Genomic DNA, 19236 nt, shown 5'->3' with positions numbered 1-19236 from the left:
CGTATCGTCACCATTGTCCCGCGTTCTCATTGGTTTGCTGTCATTTGGGGAATTTCATGCGCAGAATCGCTCACTCAAGAGGAAAAATGTGCAGTTGCTGCCAGATCTCGATCAACAAAAATAACATTGTGTTTGATACAAAACTAAATAGACTAAATCAAATGAAAAAAAGAGTCACAACTATAACTATTTTCATAGAAGGCTATTTCATTTTCTCCATAAGAAAATTTATTTTTAACGAAACCGTATAAACTGTTAACCTACTGTAAGTAGACCTACTGCAACTATCTGAGGCTGTAAATCACTAGTCTATGCATTTGTTAAAGTCATCTATTTGCATTTTTTCAGCTTATTTTTAAAGAATACTTACTCTATTTGACTTATAATAAATATGAGTAGCCTATTATAAATACAATATATTATACTTATTTTCAATTCTTAATAATAATAATTAAAAAAACACTTCTGGCATACATTTAAATTGACGCCTGCCATTATTTGTCGTCTCTGATTTAGATGTGCAGTACCGTTTAAAGGTGCAGTTTGTAGTTTCTGTAACATTAATGCCACCTAGAGGAATTTCAGAAATACAGCATGTTTTGTCCCTTTCACGCATTGCGCCTGACTCAACTGCTTTTACGGGTGCTTGTGAAGGCATCAACAGGTAAATGTATGCTTCTTACAATAAAAGGTCAAACATATTAGGAATACTTTAGCTGTGTTGCTATGTGTCATGAGAGTAAGCAACCGAGCAGCTAACACTCTGTCTAGGTCGAACGCGAGCGTCTCGCTTATTAAAACCCATTATCCAATGGATATGCACCAGATGAATTTTTGATATAACGCGCCATCCAGCATGCCTGGTTTAAAAAGTCACCGCTCGCCACTGATATAATAATATAATTTTAAATGTACTGGGGCTGGACTCACCGTAACCTCCTTGCCCACGCTTGTACCCTTCTGGGCCAGTAACGTTCTGAGGCCTTCTCCACTTCCCAGCTGATAGATCAAAACTTCAGTTGGTTGGTTGATGATGGGCCAGTCTTTGGCCTGGAGTTCATACCAGATGGTGCTAAGACAGACACATTCACAGTCAACTGATCAACTCCATTGTTGGCATGCAATGTATTGTTTTTAAAATGCATTTAAAGTGATTGATCAATCAGAAAAAGTATTGTCTTGTGAGAAAAAAAGTAAGCAGAAATGAAACATTAACACCATAACCTAGTGTTTAAATAGGCACATTAGATGAGATGCAGATGTGAAAACAAAGATGTGGCTTTTACCCAAAGGCGTAAACATCAGCAGCTTTTGAAAAGGGCAAACAGTCTTCTTGGTTTCCTGGTCCCATCTTTTGCACGATCTCTGGAGCTAGGTAATAGATCCACCCACGTGGCAGCTTCAGTTCATTTTCCCGCCTACACACACACACACACAAATACACACATGCGTTAATGAAGCTCTTAACAAAGCATACTGTATGATAAGATTATTCATTTATTATAAATTAGCTGCAGTCATGACATGAACCCTTACCTGCCCTCTTGGACCACTCCAGACATCCCAAACAGGCCAAAATCTGTGATTACTACTTTGTTTGAATCGTAAAACACATTCTTGGACTTTAAATCTTTGTGCACAATTCCCTTTGCATGAAGGTAACCCATTCCCTGTAGAATGTAAAAAAAAGCAACAACAAAAAACAGTTAAAGCAAAGACAGTATAAGTGTATAACCATTGCACTCAAAATGGCGGCAATAGAAATTGAAGTCCCTTAATAATAATAACATACATTGATGAATCATTTAAAATAAAACCAAGAACATGTATTGCATGTTATGCTTCATACCTTAACAATTTCCTGAGCGATTTGTCTTATTTTGTTGATGTCAAGTTTAGAGTCCCTGACAACAGAGTAAAGTGTCCGTCCTTTACAAAAGCTATGGATAGATAAATAGATAAATCAAAATCCAAACACACATATGCACCCATATTAAACATTCAAAACATATACACTAGCGTTCAAAAGTTCCTTTTTGAAGTCTCTTATGCTCACCAGGATGCATTGCAATTTGCAACAATAAAGTAGAAACAGTAATATTGTGAAATATTATAACAATTTTAAATAACTGTTTAAAAAAAAGTCAAATTAATTCCTGTGCTGGCAAAGCTGAATTTTCAGCATCATTACTCCAGTCTTCAGTGTCACATGATCCTTCACAAATCATTCTAAATATGCTGATTTGGTGCTCAAAGAAACATGTTGAAAACGTAATCTTTCCACAATATTTTTGTGGAAACAGTTTTTTCAGGATTATTTGATGAATATAAAGTTCGAAACAGCATTATTTGAGACAGAAATCTTTTGTAACATTATATGTCTTTACAGTAACTTTTGGTCAATTTAAAGGTGGAACCAGTTGTTTTTGAAATATGCTGTTTGGAAGTTAGTCGGGCCGGCACAACAACAAACGTGTAGCCAATCAGCATTAGGGGGCGTATGGCGGTGGAGGAGAGAGAGCGAGCAAGAGGGAGATTTGAAGAAAGACTGCAGAAATAGAGATGAGACAATACAAAAGAGAAAAGCTCAGAAGAAATCACTGGAAAATAAAGGGTTATGTCTGGGCAAGAGCTTTAGGACCCTTGTTAATATTAGAAACGCTGTTCAGCGCTGGAGAGAGTGAAGTGGGAAGGCCTGAAAACAGACGCGGATGTTGCTTTGATTCGGGTCCACTCGTGAGTAACACTGGGTTTGAGTGTCATTGTGTGTCTGGAGCTGCTGTACTGTTGGCAACTAACAACCAACTCTTGTTTGTAATTACTATTGTGTACTGCACATTTATTTTTTTGTGCCTCCTTGTCATTCGTTCATCATCTGCGCTTTATTTTTCGTGAAGCATTATTTTGTTGCCCTTCTGCTATGATAAACATCCTCTCTTGGATTGCGTGCGAAACGGAGGACAGCTAGTGTGAGTCTTGCTGACGACTGCTAGTGAAAGCGGCGTTTAGAGTCATTGTTAGTCCACTCGACTCGCTTGTAGGGGGATCGGGGTTCGAGACCGAACTAGGGCCGTTAGGATTGGATTGTGTGTTTTGGAGGCGGAGCAATGAAGAAGGGGGGTGTTTGTTTGGGTTGATTTCGAATATATCAACATTGGCCAACAGCATATTTCAAAAACAACTTACCCCACCTTTAATGCACCTTTGCTTTCATTTCTTCTTCAGAAAATAAAACACTTTTGAATGTCTGTGTATATGAACGACACAACATTGAGAGTGCAGAAAGAGATGAACCTGGTGATAATGGCCAGATGGGGCGGGTTCATGCAGGCCCCCATGAACAGCACGACATTCTCGTGTCGCGTTTGCCGGTAGTTCATCACCTCCTTCTTGAACAGCTTCAGGTGCTCCTGATTGTTACCGTCAATCTCCAACAGTCGAACGGCCACCTCTCCGTGCCAGCGGCCCCTGCACACCTTCCCCCAGCGGCCTTTACCGATCAGCTCTCCCAGCTCCAGCTGCTCAAACGGCACATCCCACTCCCGCAGGTCAACGCTAGTCTGGCTGGCCTTACGGCTTATATGGTCCTTCCAGTAGCCCTTGCAGTTGGGCAGGTCATCCACTTCATCACCTTCACTTTCATCGTCCGATCCCTCCTGATCCTGACCGTCATCCCCTTGCTGTTCCTCATCCTGAATAAGAAGAATAGGTTTTGAGTTTACACAATTCAAAATGCAGAAATTAACTGGAAATTGTGGCAACAAACGCTTTCAATTCCTGATAGCTCTGTGGGTGGAAGGTGTTTCTTGCGGAACTCACCACAGCTTCCCTCTGGCCTGTTGATGTCTGCTTAACATTACCGTCCAAGTGGTCTGTTTCTCTGCATGGGAGAGAAGACACGCTAGACTCAACACATTTAACCATTTAGCAGTATATAAATACTATGTATGATCTCGATCATTTACAAGGGATAGTTCACCTTTAAATATAAATTCTGTTATTTACTCACGTTTTTCTGAACCCATGTGACTTTCTAATGTGGGTCACAAATAAAGGAAAAATTGATGTCAACTGTTTTGTCTCTGACGTCAAAACCTCATTTGAGACAGTATTATTTTAGTAGTATTATTATGTACTATTATACTATCAAATAATATTTTGAAAGAGCTTTTATTTTTATATTTTTCAGTTTGAATTTTTAGTAATTTTATATACGTTTGTCATTTCTATTAGCTTTTTTATATTTCTATGTAACTTTAATGTCTTTTATTTCATTTGGTTGCCAGGGCAACATTTATCATTTTTATATTTCATCTAATTTTTATATTTTGTGTTATTTCAGCTTCATTTCAAAACATTTTTAATAGTTTTAGTTTCCGTTTAAAAACTTCAGTGTTTCAGCATATAATTACTTAACTTTGAGCTTTTTCTCACTCAAAGATATCAAATGACTTCAGAAGACATGTTAAACAACTTTTATGGTGCTTGGCATCTAATTTTGTGTTCCACGGAAGAAAGCCAATCTAACAGATTGGGATCAACATGTAGGTGTGTAAAAAGCTTTTGAATGAACTTCAATGAAGCATGCATAATAAGTTTGAACTTGCAGGGGAAGTTCAGGGCTGCTACATTGGTTCCGTTTAAAGTTTAATTTGTGATGAAGCAATAACCAAAAATGTGGGGCAGTCACTGACTCATTGCATGGACAGAAATTAAAATGAGGAACCAAAACCAATAAAACTTGCATTTAACTGGTCCGGGGTCAAAACACTTTTGGAAAAACTGGAAAAAAAAAACAGTAATTGAGAAGTCTTGCCTTACCCAGTGTTGTAACTGCCATCTGGATGCGTGGAACTGGATACGTCTGTGAGGACAAAAAGGGATTCTGAGTGTGTGACTACATGAGCAGTGTAAGTGTGTGACTACATGAGCAGTGTAAGTGTGTGACTACATGAGCAGTGTAAGTGTACTTCAGAGTGCAGAAGTTCACCTTCAACATTATACACCAATGCTGCTATTAAACGTTCAGATTTAAGTTATAACAGTTGTGCTGCTTGATATTCGTTGTGGAAACTGACATTTATTTTTTTCAGGATTCTTTGATGAATAGTTCAAAAGAAGAACATTTGATTGAAATAGAAATCTTTTGTAATTTTAGAAATGTCTTTGCGGTCACTTTTGATCCATTTAATGTGTCCTAGGGATTAAGGTTAAGGATTTGAGCAATATCAATAGTTTTTGCGTGTTAACAACTTTAATATAAATGTAAACTATACACTAGAATAATATGCGTTTCAGATTCTCCATGCATGTACACAGAGAGCTGAAAATGCAAAATACTGCAAAAAATAAAGCAATTCCCATAGATAACCACTAGGAGGCAGCACATCACAGTCTAAACACTGATAGCAACACAGGCCCTGTCCCAAATGGCATACTTCATGTGCACTTGCGATCTTGTGTACTTACAAAGGACACAAGGCCGTAGGGTGTCCCATTTGTCATATTAGGTTTCAGAAGGGTGCTCATGAGCGCCCCCCGTCACGGACAATGATGCACACAATGATGTCACATGAACTCGGAGGAAGATCTCAAGGGCTTAGAGTACCATTTGGGATAAGGCCTTAATCTCACTACAGTTTAAGTTCACTACAGAGTTTACTGCAGGTTAAGCTCTAAAGATTGGGAGAGCACAGTTGAGTTGTCTCAAAAAGTCAGTGACAACTCAACAAGGAACTAAGACATCACACCTGAAGGGTAAATAACAGAGTTTTATGGTGTGGATGATTGTTAACTCACCAGGGAAGACAAACTGTGGTCTATGCTGAAAGTAGCAGGCAGCTAATGAATGGGACAAACAGACAGATGTCCGCAAGGAAAAGAGAAAGACCCAGTTAAACAACTAGCGTGTTATGCATCAGCAAGAATTCCTTAGTAATGAAACGATTTAGAAATGCTTTAGTAATGCACAGCGGAACATTAAGGGCAGATATTAGTAGGTTAGTATACATTCATCCAAGAGGTTAATTCTGAGCACTGGAGGACAGACAGACAACGAAGAAGTGCCTGCTGTGCTTCAAAAAGAAAGACCTTCTTGCCGTGTCGAATTTTAAATGGTTGTAGACGCGGAAGGGTAAATAAGATACCGTGGTTTCCGTGTAAACGAGACTGACCTGGGAAGTGAAAGCGACTGTCAACGTGACCCTTAGGGGAGGGGTTGGGTGGCGGGGTGGCGCTCGGGGGGTTGCTCTGACTGGACGGGGCAGGTGAGGAGGGGGTGGAGGAGGTTGTGGAGGAGGGGTTACTACTGGAGTCCAGGTGACTCAGGGATGGAGGGTGGTCCTGAAGGTAAACACACAAATCTTAGAAAACATTCTCCAGAAACAAGGTGTAAAAATGGATGTTTAAAAACAGTTATGACATAATTATGAAATAGAAGTTCAATAACAAAACTAGTCACTAGCATGACCAATTTGAATTGAAAAATTAAAATGAATAAATAAATAAAAAGGTCTTTATACATGATCATTACATTTATTTACTTGTTATTTAATGACACTTCAACTTTAAGAGACTTATAACACCACTGAGTCAGCACACACAAGGAGTTAGCATAATGAGAATCTCAGCTTCCTGGTTTGTGTGGTTTGCTACATGCCTTTTTGTTTATTGCCTTCGGCAATGTTCCGTACTGCTGCGACTCTGCCGGTCGCTCCACCTGGTTGTTGATACCTGATGGTACTGATTCTGTTCTTCTGATCTTGTTTGGAACTGAAAGAACAGGACAAAACTTTAGATCATCTTCAGCACAAATCTGTATGAATAGAATATATATTACAACTTGTACAAAATCTTACGTTGTGCGAATGAAATCCTGCACTTAGGGGCCTCTTTAGTACATTTGTTGTGGCACTTCACCCTAAAAGAGATGGAAGCAAACATTAGCAGGGAGAAAGTCAGATGTGGTTTTCTGAAATGTTTCTTGTCTTCCCTTACTTGCAATGTTTGCATTTAACACCGAACATCATGTTCTTCTTGCACACCTGGCACGTCTGAGACAACCAGGACTTGGTGGAAAACCTGAGGCGGCACAATAAGAAATCCAATTTCAGTTGTTCTGGAAGTTGAAAGACAAACTAGTACATAAGAATGAAAACAGGAAAAAGTTCAGTGGTCATTACCTGTGTGTGACATCCAGACCGATATCCTTCCTCATGATCAACGGAGAGCTTCCGTGGGTTGCAACGTTATCTAGATGATGTTAAAGAAACACAGATTGGACTCAAAATGAATTAAAACTAAGTTTACTGTTAGCATGTTGCTAAGCTAATGTTGTGATACTCAAATAAGCATACACACACTACAAATCTCAAAAGGAAGCATAGCATTGCTGTCTTTGGATCAGCCTTCATGATGGAAGCACATTTGTGATTCCTTACAATGCTGTCTAGGTACACAGCTAACACAGCTAGTCTTTTACTAGGGCTAAATAAGAAAACGTACTTCTTATACCCGCAGGATCTCCCAGGTGACTGGGTGTATTTGGTAGGATGCAGGGGGAGCGGGCAGACAGCAGTGGTGACCGTGAGGGTGAGTCTTCCCAGCCATTTCCTCCACCATTTACCTGCACGTTCAGAAGCGGTTTATTTTTCTTCCCACTCCTGCAGGGTGAGGGACACAAAACTACATTTAGTATCTGGGTAGTTGACATCAAAAGTAACTGTTATGCTATTTTAAAAGGTTCCTCCTACATGCATCCAAGGTAAAAAAAAAACTCTTTCTGATAATATACACTGCAGCATCACCTCTTTTTTCACAGTCTGAAATGGTTCAATCAAGGATTAGGTCTCTCTGAACCCCTCATTTCTGAGAGCGTACTCTGCTCTGATTGGTCAGATAGTCCACATCTGTTGTGATTTGTCTACTTCTTACAGCGCGTGTTGGAAACAAAACGCCCATTGCCATATCTGTATTTCAGCTCCGGAGGCTTCCTCAGCACTTGATACACAGTAGCCGCGTTTCCACTGCCGGGCCAGGGCCGGGCCGTGCTAGTGCGTGCCAGGGCCAGTCGCGTTTCCACTGTCACTTCCGGGGCTTGATCGGGGCTTACTCGGGGCCAACGGCCAGGATTTCTGGCCCGTCGAATACCTTGGGCCAAAGCGGGCCAGCTCGGGCTAGAGGAGTGGTTACGAACAGAGGCGGGGATTACCTGAGTCGAGAGACAGGAGCGCCGAATGATTCTGTCAGCATTAAAGACTTTTAAAATAATTTAACTCACTTTCATGTTTTAATGCCTTCTGTTTGTGATCTGATGTGGATTCTGATCACCGTATAAGGTAGAAATATTTATACGCGATGCAAAAGACTATGCGCGCTAACCATTACCATAGTAAACATAGTAAACGCTTGAAGATACGCATAGTAAAAAAACATGGTGAACGCTTGAAGAAGTCAGACCAATCATAAAGGCTATCACAATCATGTTTTTATTTTATCTGTCAGTAGCCTACGTATACTACATAGTAGTCTCTTTATACCGGACTCTACTTTTTTTCGGGAGCTTCCTGTTTCTCTGACTGAAAATATATCTGTAGCTACTGGGAGTCGAGACTGTGCTAACGCTCCTCAGGTCGTATTTTTGGTGGCATATAACATTATTTGTAGAAATTATCATTGTTTCTAAATGTGATATATGTCCTGTAACTACCAATAAACAGAAACAGCCTCGACTGAATAATGTAAGTGTGTCCTCTTTCTTTTGTGAAATAGACCTAACGTTAACGGTCATTTATTTCTGTGTGACTAATGTGCAATTTTGACATAAATTAATTCATTATGATCAATGTATCACTTTTTATTGTAAACCTGTGGTAAAACATCGATGCTTGGGTTTTAAATATTCAAGTAAACAACAAAAATGCCAGCAAACGGCCGCTTTTATCATGTTTGTTTTGCGATGCACGCTGTTTCCAGTGATTTCTTTCTGATTAGTTTTCTGATAAAACTTCCATTTGTTGGTGAAATGATGGGTTAGTGTGACGTTGTTCCAGAGAGGCGTGTTGCGGGCGTGTTTTAGTGACGCGCTGTGGAGTTTCTGGCCCGACAGTGGAAACGCAGGCCAGGTGCTACTGGCCCGAGGCTATTAGCCCGGCACGGCCCGTTTAAAGCCCTGGCCTAGCACTGGCCCGACAGTGGAAACGCGGCTAGTGATACGAACAATAACGATGGTGCCGGTTTTACTGACTCTTCACATCTTCATCCTTTTGAAATTCATGCAAAGTGAATTGGCTTTGGTAGCACAGAAAACCGCATCTTCTCGACATGCCGACAACATGACCCAAACCTATGTAAGGTTAGTGCAGGAAGTAAGGCTGGAATTACAGACGACTCGTTTCAGGCAGTTCAGAATCGATTCTTTCTTTTGAAAGACAATAATTCCATTTGTTGTGCACTTTGATTTTTGCAGACCTTTTTTAAACGTAATCATTAAACAATTAATAATTAAAATAATAAATAATTTGAATAATGAATAAATAAATATTTGACTTTAGTTTATAATAAAAAAATTATAAAATTGATAAAAATTCATTATTAAAAAGATATTTAAAAAAAAATATTTGTTACACTGCAGAAACATTTAAAATGAACTATTGTGACAATTTACAAAGTTAACCTGAAATCATTAAAGGGCACCTATTAGGTTTAAACATAAATTTGAACATGTTTGAACATAAATGTGTGTTGGCAGTGTGTGTACATCCTATAATGATAAAAATCCACCCAGTGCTTTTTTTTCAATCCCCATAAATCACAAGCAGTGTCTCAGAACAACCTGTTCTCAGATTCGGGGCAATGTGACGTACTTTTGCACAAGCCCCTCCCACGACTGTTGACTGACACTGCAGTTTTAGCGTAGACCCGCCCTGAGTGAGCTAAACACAGTCCGCCATTGTTTCGACGCGGAGCAGCTGTAGACAAGAATGTCTCCTAAGCGATTGAGGTGTTTTGTTATAAGATGTAAGAATGAACATAGCAGCCAGTCATCATTTACTCTCGTTGTTACTCGATGATGGGTCTGTACCAACTGTTCGTGATCCTGCTTATAGTCACCGGTGCGTTATTGGTCACGGCAGTAATGAAAGGGAGAGTGCGCACTTTATTACAGTTCATAGGAGTTGTTTTACGGATATAAAGTTTACCAGTTTATTAAGCACCCCTGAAAAGGTGTGTGTATATTTGTTTACAGTTAGTAAACAAGTGTTTAACAAGTGTTTTGTGTAATTCGCTGTATACGTTAATGATAATGAAAGGGAGTGAGAGAGTGTATAGATAAGACTTTAATGCGCACTTCTTATACTGTTTATTACTCTGGCTCTGTAGGCATTATTGTCCGACTCCGGGTCGAAATAAACACAGCGACTGAGAGTTTCCGTTTTTGATATTATCATTCCGTGAGATAAGATTGTCCTGGCTCTGAGCGCGAGCCAGGCCCTCTGTGCGGCTCCAGCAGCTCATTTGCATTTAAAGGGATACACACTAAAACGGCGCGTTTTTTTCTCATCCCCAAAAATTTACAATTTAAACATGCTGTAAAAAATGATCTGTTGGGTATTTTGAGCTAAAACTTCACATACACACTCTGGGGACATCAGAGACTTATTTTACATCTTGTGAAAAGGGGTGTAATAGGTGCCCTTTAAGACTCTGATCTGTTTCATTGGAATTATTACAATGCAACCAAATAGAATTCTCAGAAAGCTTAATGACTCACTGTACCTCCTCCCAGCAAGACATTTTCCTATAGAACTTTAAATAAAAACACACCTGCAACTTGGCCACCACAAATATTTAAAAAATGTTGTACGAATGGAGGCGTGCAGCTTCACATGCAGGGAGTTGCGGTGGACTTCAGTTCACACACAGATTCTGAGGAGGAGCTCCAAAAGCAGACATTTACTGGCTCAGAGAGAGAGGAGAGGAGCGGGAATGATCAAGCGCAGGACGCCAGCGAGTCTGAGAAGGGGTCTGACCTCGGCCTTGTGCTAACGGGAAACACTGGGGCTACGTGAAGGGGCGGAAGGAGGGGGAGTGTTGAACTCCTCTGCCCCCGTCCAAAACCTGCCTGGACCTCGGCCATCAGTGATCTCAGATGACACAGCAGTCCGCTCCCACAGACCCAACACACACTGGGCAGGGCGACATTGCATGGTACACATATGAAAAGCATGAACTAAAATAATATGAAGAACATTTTTCCTAAGAAGGATTTCTACATTCATGCTGCAGGGCAAAATATTCCACATTTTTGCTAAGTGAGGCACCATGTTACGTGAATCAAATGTTGTGCAACATATAAGGGAAAATCCTGAAAAAATTTTTTTTTTAAAAGAGATATAGATGCAATGTTACAAAGATTTTTGTCCTTTTGGGGAACACAACTGGTACATTTTGTTTTATTTATCCAGGCAACTTTTGTCAGTATAATGAAGAATGGGGTTGTCAAAGTAAGCAATAAGGTACGAGAGGCTGTGCTGTATCGTGAATAAGTCACGGCTGAAGGGCGTTGTTAGGCACGATGCAAAGCGGAGTAAATAAAACAGCCATTGACCAATCAGAATCAAGGATTGGAACTAACCGTTTTATGAAGTCCAATAAAGCACCATAAAAGTATCATAAAAGTGGTCCATATGACGTTATTTTAAGACCTGTTCCAAGCTTTCTAAACTCCATAAGATAGCTTTATGCAAACCATCATTAGAAGTTGTTATTCACTGGCAATTTGGACAGACCTCACCGATTCAATGAATAAGTCACAGCCCACTGAATGTAAATTATAAATCTCGTTCTGTTCCTTTATGGCTTTATCATATGGCTTTAGAAGACTTGGAATAATGTGCACTAATCATCCGTATATGATATTTGATAATGCTTTTGCATCATTTTCGAAGCTCGAAAGCTCCAGTGCCCATTCATTGTAAGTGCATGGAAAAGGGCAACCAGCACCGAGGAAACAAAGTCAGACAGGTTTGAAGCAACATGAGGGTGACTAAACAATGACAGAATATTCATTATGTGTGGAATGGAGTCTGGAAATTCACAGTTACATCAAGATTAAAAGTTAACACGCGTCAGCATATATTTCTGTGTAGTTTCATGTTACTGTTAGCCCTGTGACTAATTTTATTGTTTGAAGAGGCTTTTATGCTTTAGACTTTATCTTCAAATAGTCACACCCTTCAGATGAACATATTCCATTTCCATCTCCTCCTCAGTGCATTACTTCATGACTGTACAATGAGGTAAATGTTTCTGACATCATTATAGAATGACATTATAGAATTAGGCTGTATCAGAAAGGGGAAAAAAAAAAATCAATAGATGATGCAGGCTAATGTCCAAATGGATGCATTTTTGTTACAGACAGCAGTGAAAGTGCCATCAAATGGATGTGAATGGATCTACACTACCATCCAAAAGTTTGCAGTCAGCAATTTTTTTCTTAAATGAATCGCTTTTATTCAACAAGGATGCATTAAATTGATCAAAAGTGACAGTAGAGTAATTTGATAAGGTTTAAAAAGATTTCTATTTGTATTTCTAGCTTTAAATTTATCAAATATCCTGAAAAAAATGTACTGTATGGTTTCTTTTCATTTAATAAATTACATTTACAATATATTAAAACAAAAAACTGAATGAATTTTAATTTTAATATTTCACAATATAACTGTTTTTACTGTATTTTTGATCAAATAAATGCACCCTTGGTGAGCAAAAGAGACTTCTTTCAAAAACGTTTACCCCAAACCTTTGAATAGTAGTGTATTTGAAAACTGCATTGTGATTGGTCAATTTTTTTTGCATGTATTTAATCATTTATAGCCACACACAGTGACTGATTTCTGTGTGTAGCTGACTGACAACAGGAAAGCAGGTCATTTACACAGAACCAGTGCCAGCACTCGGATTTCCTTCTGCAATTTCAGAAATGCAAATCTAGTTTGCATTCAAATAATATGCAGGTGTCAAATAGCAAATGTTGCTCTAATCTAGACAATCACTTTTAAAGACACCTTAAAGTCCAGAAGCACTCTCACACAAATCCTGTAATACTTAAAGCAACACCAAGGAACTTTTCCTCAGCGGTCGCCCTACAGGTTGGAAGCGGAATTGTCCATTACCGCTGTCGTAAATAATTTAGCCTACCGCAGCCTACTGTCGCACGCACGCTCGCTGTATATCCAGCACCGGCTTTGGAATCAACAATGGCAGACATCCCAACCTGCAAGAAGCCATTTCAGGGAGGTATATCTTGGTGACTGGATTGTTGACGGGGGGGGGTGGCGGGTTGACAAGCTTTCGTGAGGCACACTCGCAAGGTCTCTCGCTCTCTCCCTCTCTGCCGTGCTCGCGCTATGTATGTTATGCGCGCAGTATGTTCTGTCTCGCATGCGCGCTCTAGATTCCAGCAGATTTTAACTACTTTGCGGGCATCAGGGAGACGCTATAGACTTGGGATGTCTGCAATGGCCATAGACAATTTGAGGAAGTGGTGGGTGAAGTGACGTATGCCGTAAAGCAGTCAAGTTTTGTAGTTCTTTTTGTGCTCGGGTTACTACCCGAAACCCGAAGTTACATAGTGCGAGTAAAAGCGATACAGACCACGTCAGGCTATGGCAGACGTGTCATTTAACCTATTGTAAGTCGATGTACCATCACAAGGGTCTTGGAAATATATTATGAAGGTTGAAAAGTTACATAGTGTTGCTTTAACAATACTTTACCACTTATTCATCTAAATAAACCCTCTCAAAGCAAACTTTGAGAAGAGATTATCATGCCATGGAGCAATACATTGATAAATGAAATATTATTCAGTGCAGAACTTACTTGTTGGGTGTAGGGTCATCTATCCGGTTGGCCAGTTGGCTCTGGCTCTTGCTGCGTGTGAGGGTGATGCTGGGAAGGAGGTTTAGCAGCTTGCGGGAGGGGGGTGGTGGAGTTCGTGGGGGCCACAGCTTGCCAGACTTTTTGGGTGGTGGGGTAGCTGGAGGGGTGGACAGCAGCCGGGAGGTGCAGCGGTTCAGCTGCGGGGAGGACGAGAAGGGGTCCGTCAGCACATCACAGTGAGTGTGGACAATTGTAGGGAAGTCCGTTGAGGGTAGGGCAGACACGGAGACGCAGGAACGTGGGGCAGGCAAAGCAGAAGAAGGGGGCCAGTTGATTGGGTTGGGACTGTAAGACTGAGGTGCACGCATAGAACAAGACAGTGGGTCAGCAGAGGTACTGTCACGTTGAGTGGGTTCTGCTATCCACGGGATGCCCTCTTTCCTGAGAAGTCCTCCTGTTAAAACATAAAAAGAGAGAGACTTTATGACAATTGAGGAACAGGTGGATGATCAATGCAGGGCTCCAGTAAAAGTAGTATTTTAGTATTATTTATAAACAATTATAGTATTAATTAATAATTTGAATCAGCTTTTATTTTTATATTTTGAGATTCCATTTTAGTTAAACTTTTAGTAATTGTGTTATGTGCTTTTGTCATTATTATTATTACATATTTAGCTTTAATTTAAATTGAATACATTTTTATTTCAGTTTTTAGTTATTTTAGTACTTCAGCTTAAGTTTTTTCATGTAATATTTATATGATATTTTATTTCAGCTTTATTTCAATTGACAAAGATATAAATAATTATTTTATAGCTTTTTAGCAACAAAAACAACACGGTTGCTCATAAATTAAAAGTTTTGCTTCCAATCTTGCTGTCATTGGCGATAGTCCGAAGTTTTTTTGTGTGCTTCCATATGAGATTTTGTCAAATATCATCTCAACATGCACATCTCACCATCATCGATTTGAATATATTTTAAAAAATAGTTTATTCCTGTGATGCAAAGCTGAATTTTCATCATCATTACTCCAGTCTTCAGTCACATGATCAATGTTAAAAACAGTTGTAGTGCTGCTTCATTTTTTTTTTTTTGAAAAGCAGTGATATTTTTTTGTCGGGATTCTTTGATGAATAGAAAGTTTTAAATAACAGCATTTATTTGAAATAGAAATAATTTGTAACATTTAATGTCTTTACTGTCACTTTTAATCAATTTAATGCATCCTTATAATTTAAAAGTATAATTTTTTCTTAAAAAACAAAACAAAAACAAACTTACCCTGACCCTAAACTTTTGAACAGAAGTGGCACAAAAACAATCAACCATTTTGGAGCAAATGTACACTCAATATAGCTAGAATTAAAGGCAGGTAAAAAGCCTAGAGCAGGGGCCGCATGAAGAGTGGAAAGAGGAAGGAGTCAGCAGTGACCTGTGTTAGTAGCGCTCTTGAGACAGGAGAGGGCAGCGGTGATGCGGGAACACTCCTCACTGCTAGAGCCCAGTCTTTTCATGGTGTCTTCCACCTGGGCACTGGACATTTGCAGCAGAGCATCCAGGGACAGCTTCGCAGGGACTGCCTGGAAGACAGAATAAAACGATAATCATTGCATATAGTCAGAAATGGACACAGATAATTAACTGCACATTATTCTTGTAAACCGCACCAGATATTACTTCTTGACTCAATATTGTCTTGTTTGACCAGAGTCTTTGGTATTTCTGTGGCAACTGATGTGGCTCTAGAAAACAGACAGAATGGAGTCTATATAGTAATTAGAGAAAGATTAGGTGATAAAGCCCCCTACAATCCCCTCGCTGCCACTAAGACTGCTGGCATCTCATGGCACCACACTGAGCCAATGTCCAGATACCCGGCACAGTCCAGTTTTCTTTCACTATCCACCATCTCTGTTACATTCCTCCACCCTACAACATTCCTGCGCTCTTTGGCGTCTCCCTGCCGCATTTCAAATCTCACCCAAAACACACACACACACGCGCTTACTCAAACGCATGACTGAGAAGTTTCCCAGCAACAGTTGTCGCTCTGGTCAGTGTGGTCTCCGTGGTAAATTAATAGATAACAGGAACTCACCCAAAAATATGGATTTCTCCAATTTAATTGATACTCATTTTAAAGAGCTGAAATCTATTCTTAATTTCAGTTGATAAATGAAAGAAGCTTTGTAGCGTACCTCCCATACAATAAATGTTGTTACCTCTGATATGAAACTCATTGCAAATTCATTGTATTTTCACTTGTTCTTCAATATTTAATATTTAATTTTTGAATAAATCAGTCATGTTTTTTTATGACAGCCACCATTTAAATGTTTATATTTAAAAAAAAGTAGAACTGAGTAGAAACATAAATATTTCTTAAAAAATATATTATATCGTTGTTATTATAAAAATGTTTTGCAATTTAAATGCAAGTAGCCTAAAAAAACAGTGCCTTGAGAAAGTATTCAAATGCCTTAATTTTTTCCCATTTTATGTTGCTGCCTTGTTCAACTGCTTTAAATCAGTTTTTTCCCCACATTAATCTACACATCATACATCATATGACAAAGCAAAAACAGTTTTGTAAAAACTTTGCAAATTTATTAAAAATAAAAAACTGAAATAAAAACATTGCATAAGTATTCATACCCTTTTCTGGGTCTGGGACACTTGAAATTTAGCTCAGGAGCATTCCAATTTCACTTGTGGATGTTACTACACTTCGAGTTGAGTTAACCTGGGGCAAATTCAATTGAATGGGTATGATTTGGAAAGGCACACACCTCTCAATAAAAAAGTTCTGACAGCTGAAAATGCATATCAGAGCAAAAACCAAGACATGATGTCAAAGGAACTGCCTGTAGAGCTCAGATACAAGATTGTGTTAAAGACACAGATCTGGGAAAGACTACAAAAAATTATTCTGCATTGAAGGTTCACAGAAGCATGTAGCCTCCATAATCCTTAATGGAAGATGTTTGGAACAACCAGCAGGGCTCTAGAGTGCGACCAATTTGGTCGCATATGCGACCAAAATTTGTAAGGGTGCGACTAAATTTTTTCCTAGGTCGCACCAGTGCACCTAACCTTCTCGCATGATCGCATCCGTTGCCTCTCAACAAACGAGTCTTTTGTTCTCCTTGCACGCATGGTTGGATCATATCGTGGTCTAAACCAATCAGAGATAGAGATTGGGCTGGTCTTTGCCTCTGATTGGCTGTGGTTCAGATATTCCTGTAGGACTAAAATGCTCCGTGCTGTCTGTGTGATAGAACTAAATTGCGACGTGAGCACCAGAGAATCAGTTACGGCAATCAGCAGCATCAGCTAAATAAACGCAAGAAAACAGACGACGAAGAAACTTTAAAAAATGTAGGCTACTTGAACTAGGTAAAAAATATTGTTTTCTCGATTTTAATCGATTCTCATTTTACGAACCGTTGGGCTATGCTGTTTTCAGTTGATGAATGAATGGAACATGTAGCGAGCATCCCATCCAATAAATCGCAGTAATCTTTGTGCTTTGTTACTATTGATATGAAACAAAGTCTCAGATTTCAAATTAGGTCCATTTTCTTATGAAATTCAAAAACATAAATAGTGTGTTGACGCTGTGGCGTGAGATCGCTCTGGCTCAGCCCCAGAGAAGCAGCAGCGCGAGCGCACATGATCTCCTCTTCCGCCTTAATAATACCAGTTACAGCGCGAAATAAACATGAACGAGCATCTGAAAGTGTGTTAAAAGATAGGGTACAACTTATCGAAATCCGTATCTTTCACATGGAATCGCTCAATCAGTGTTTCAACCGTGGAAAGACGTCAGTAAAACGCTTGTAAACAATGTCATGTAACGTCACATTTACCTCAGAAAAAACATATCCAGTGACCATAAACTCGTTAGCTAGAAAAATTAACTCTAGGGAGGAGCATTTTGCCAAATATATGCACCATATTCCATGTTCATTATAATGTTTTAATGTTTTTCAATATTTAATGCATGTTGTTTGAAAAAATCTGGCAAGTTTTTATGCAGCCACCATTTAAATGTTTATATTTCATATAACTTTATTATTATAAAAATAAATAAAAGTGTAATTTAAGTGTTTGTGTACAAATCAGGTCATTTTTACCTTCAATATTATAGTAGGCTAATGAAGCATAGTGGGCTACAACTGACTCCCAGTTTACAGCATTAGTTAAGAGATTTGTTTTCCTTGAGAAAATTTGCCATGTATTGTACCTGATATCCAAAATAATCAATATTGAATCGAATTGTGAAATTTGTGTCAATACCCTGCCCTAACTTGAACAATGTAAAAACAGCACTTTAAATGTTTTATTTTTTTTAAAGATTAACATTTTTATATACAGTATAATTGTGCTTCAAAAAAAATGTATTATTATTATTCTTGTTTAAAAGCATTTACATAATATATATGAATGTATATGGAGCGTGATAAAAAGGTGACCTTGAAATTGTGGCGTTAAAGGCGACGCGAGACGAGGAAAAATTTTAGTGCACCTAAATTTTGTGCTGGTGCACCTAAATAAAAAAGTTAGGCGCACCAGTGCAACCAAGGCAAAAAGTTAGTCTGGAGCCCTGACCAGGGACTCTTCCTAAAGCAGGCCTTCAAGCCAAACTGATCAATCGATAAAGAAGGGCCTTGGTTAGAGTGATAACCAAGAAGCTGATGGTCACTTTGATTACGCTCCATATGGAGATGGGAGAAACTTACAGAAGGACAAACATCACTGCAACACTCAACTGATCTGGGCTTTATGGCAGAGTGGCCAGACTCAAGCCTCACCTAAGTGAAGACGACACATGAAAACCCATTTGGAATTAGCAAAAAAGCACCTAAAGGACTCTCTCAGACTGAAAGAAACAGGATTCTCTGGTCTGATGAACCTCAGTTCCAAGCATCATGTATAGAGGAAACCAAGCACTGCTCATCACCTGCACAAAGACGAATGTAATACAGTATAAAATGTTTGAGCATGGATTATTCATTCTGACACAGATGAACCCAATGTGCTTCAACAATGTACTTTGTCACAGTTATGCTGTGATAAACTTCTTCATCAAGATCTTTAAAGTCCTCATAATTTTTCTTACATTACTGTAAGAAATTATAGTCCGAAGACCCAGCTTTCATTCCAAGATATGTATTAGAATATGCTCCTTATCATAGAGACAATTCCTCCCAATTTCAGTAATATGTAAATAGTACCACTGGAGTAAATAGTACTATCACTTGTAGCGTGGGAGTGGCCATCAAGAACCATCCTGTGTTAAAAAGGATGCATGAATATGACTATCAGGGATTTCAAACA

At 39.1% G+C, this 19236-nt stretch overlaps 1 protein-coding gene across 6 annotated transcripts in view; it reads right to left on the bottom strand.

Annotated features, from left to right (window-relative positions):
- Positions 1-19236, bottom strand: part of ksr1b (kinase suppressor of ras 1b) — a 43850-nt gene that overhangs the window by 2086 nt on the left and 22528 nt on the right. For 3 of the 6 annotated variants that reach the window (XM_056271927.1, XM_056271933.1, XM_056271932.1), the window contains 17 exons: positions 15329-15476; positions 13891-14344; positions 7504-7661; positions 7182-7251; positions 6997-7080; positions 6858-6919; positions 6659-6771; positions 6174-6342; positions 5800-5841; positions 4822-4864; positions 4010-4033; positions 3820-3880; positions 3295-3692; positions 1850-1940; positions 1537-1670; positions 1287-1418; positions 931-1072 (listed from right to left, as the gene is read on the bottom strand). In XM_056271927.1, the coding sequence (XP_056127902.1) occupies positions 931-1072; positions 1287-1418; positions 1537-1670; positions 1850-1940; positions 3295-3692; positions 3820-3880; positions 4010-4033; positions 4822-4864; positions 5800-5841; positions 6174-6342; positions 6659-6771; positions 6858-6919; positions 6997-7080; positions 7182-7251; positions 7504-7661; positions 13891-14344; positions 15329-15476 (2325 nt within the window). The remainder of the gene's footprint in view (positions 1-930; positions 1073-1286; positions 1419-1536; positions 1671-1849; positions 1941-3294; positions 3693-3819; positions 3881-4009; positions 4034-4821; positions 4865-5799; positions 5842-6173; positions 6343-6658; positions 6772-6857; positions 6920-6996; positions 7081-7181; positions 7252-7503; positions 7662-13890; positions 14345-15328; positions 15477-19236) is intronic. The other 3 variants (XM_056271929.1, XM_056271930.1, XM_056271931.1) reach the window with 3 other exon arrangements.

The sequence above is a fragment of the Rhinichthys klamathensis genome, unplaced genomic scaffold, assembly GCF_029890125.1.
Source record: "Rhinichthys klamathensis goyatoka isolate OS25496 unplaced genomic scaffold, OSU_Roscu_1.1 h1tg000329l_1, whole genome shotgun sequence".
NCBI lineage: Eukaryota > Metazoa > Chordata > Actinopteri > Cypriniformes > Leuciscidae > Rhinichthys > Rhinichthys klamathensis.
The sequence above is the reverse complement of the archived record's forward strand: the minus strand, read 5'-3'. Positions and strand labels throughout refer to the sequence as shown.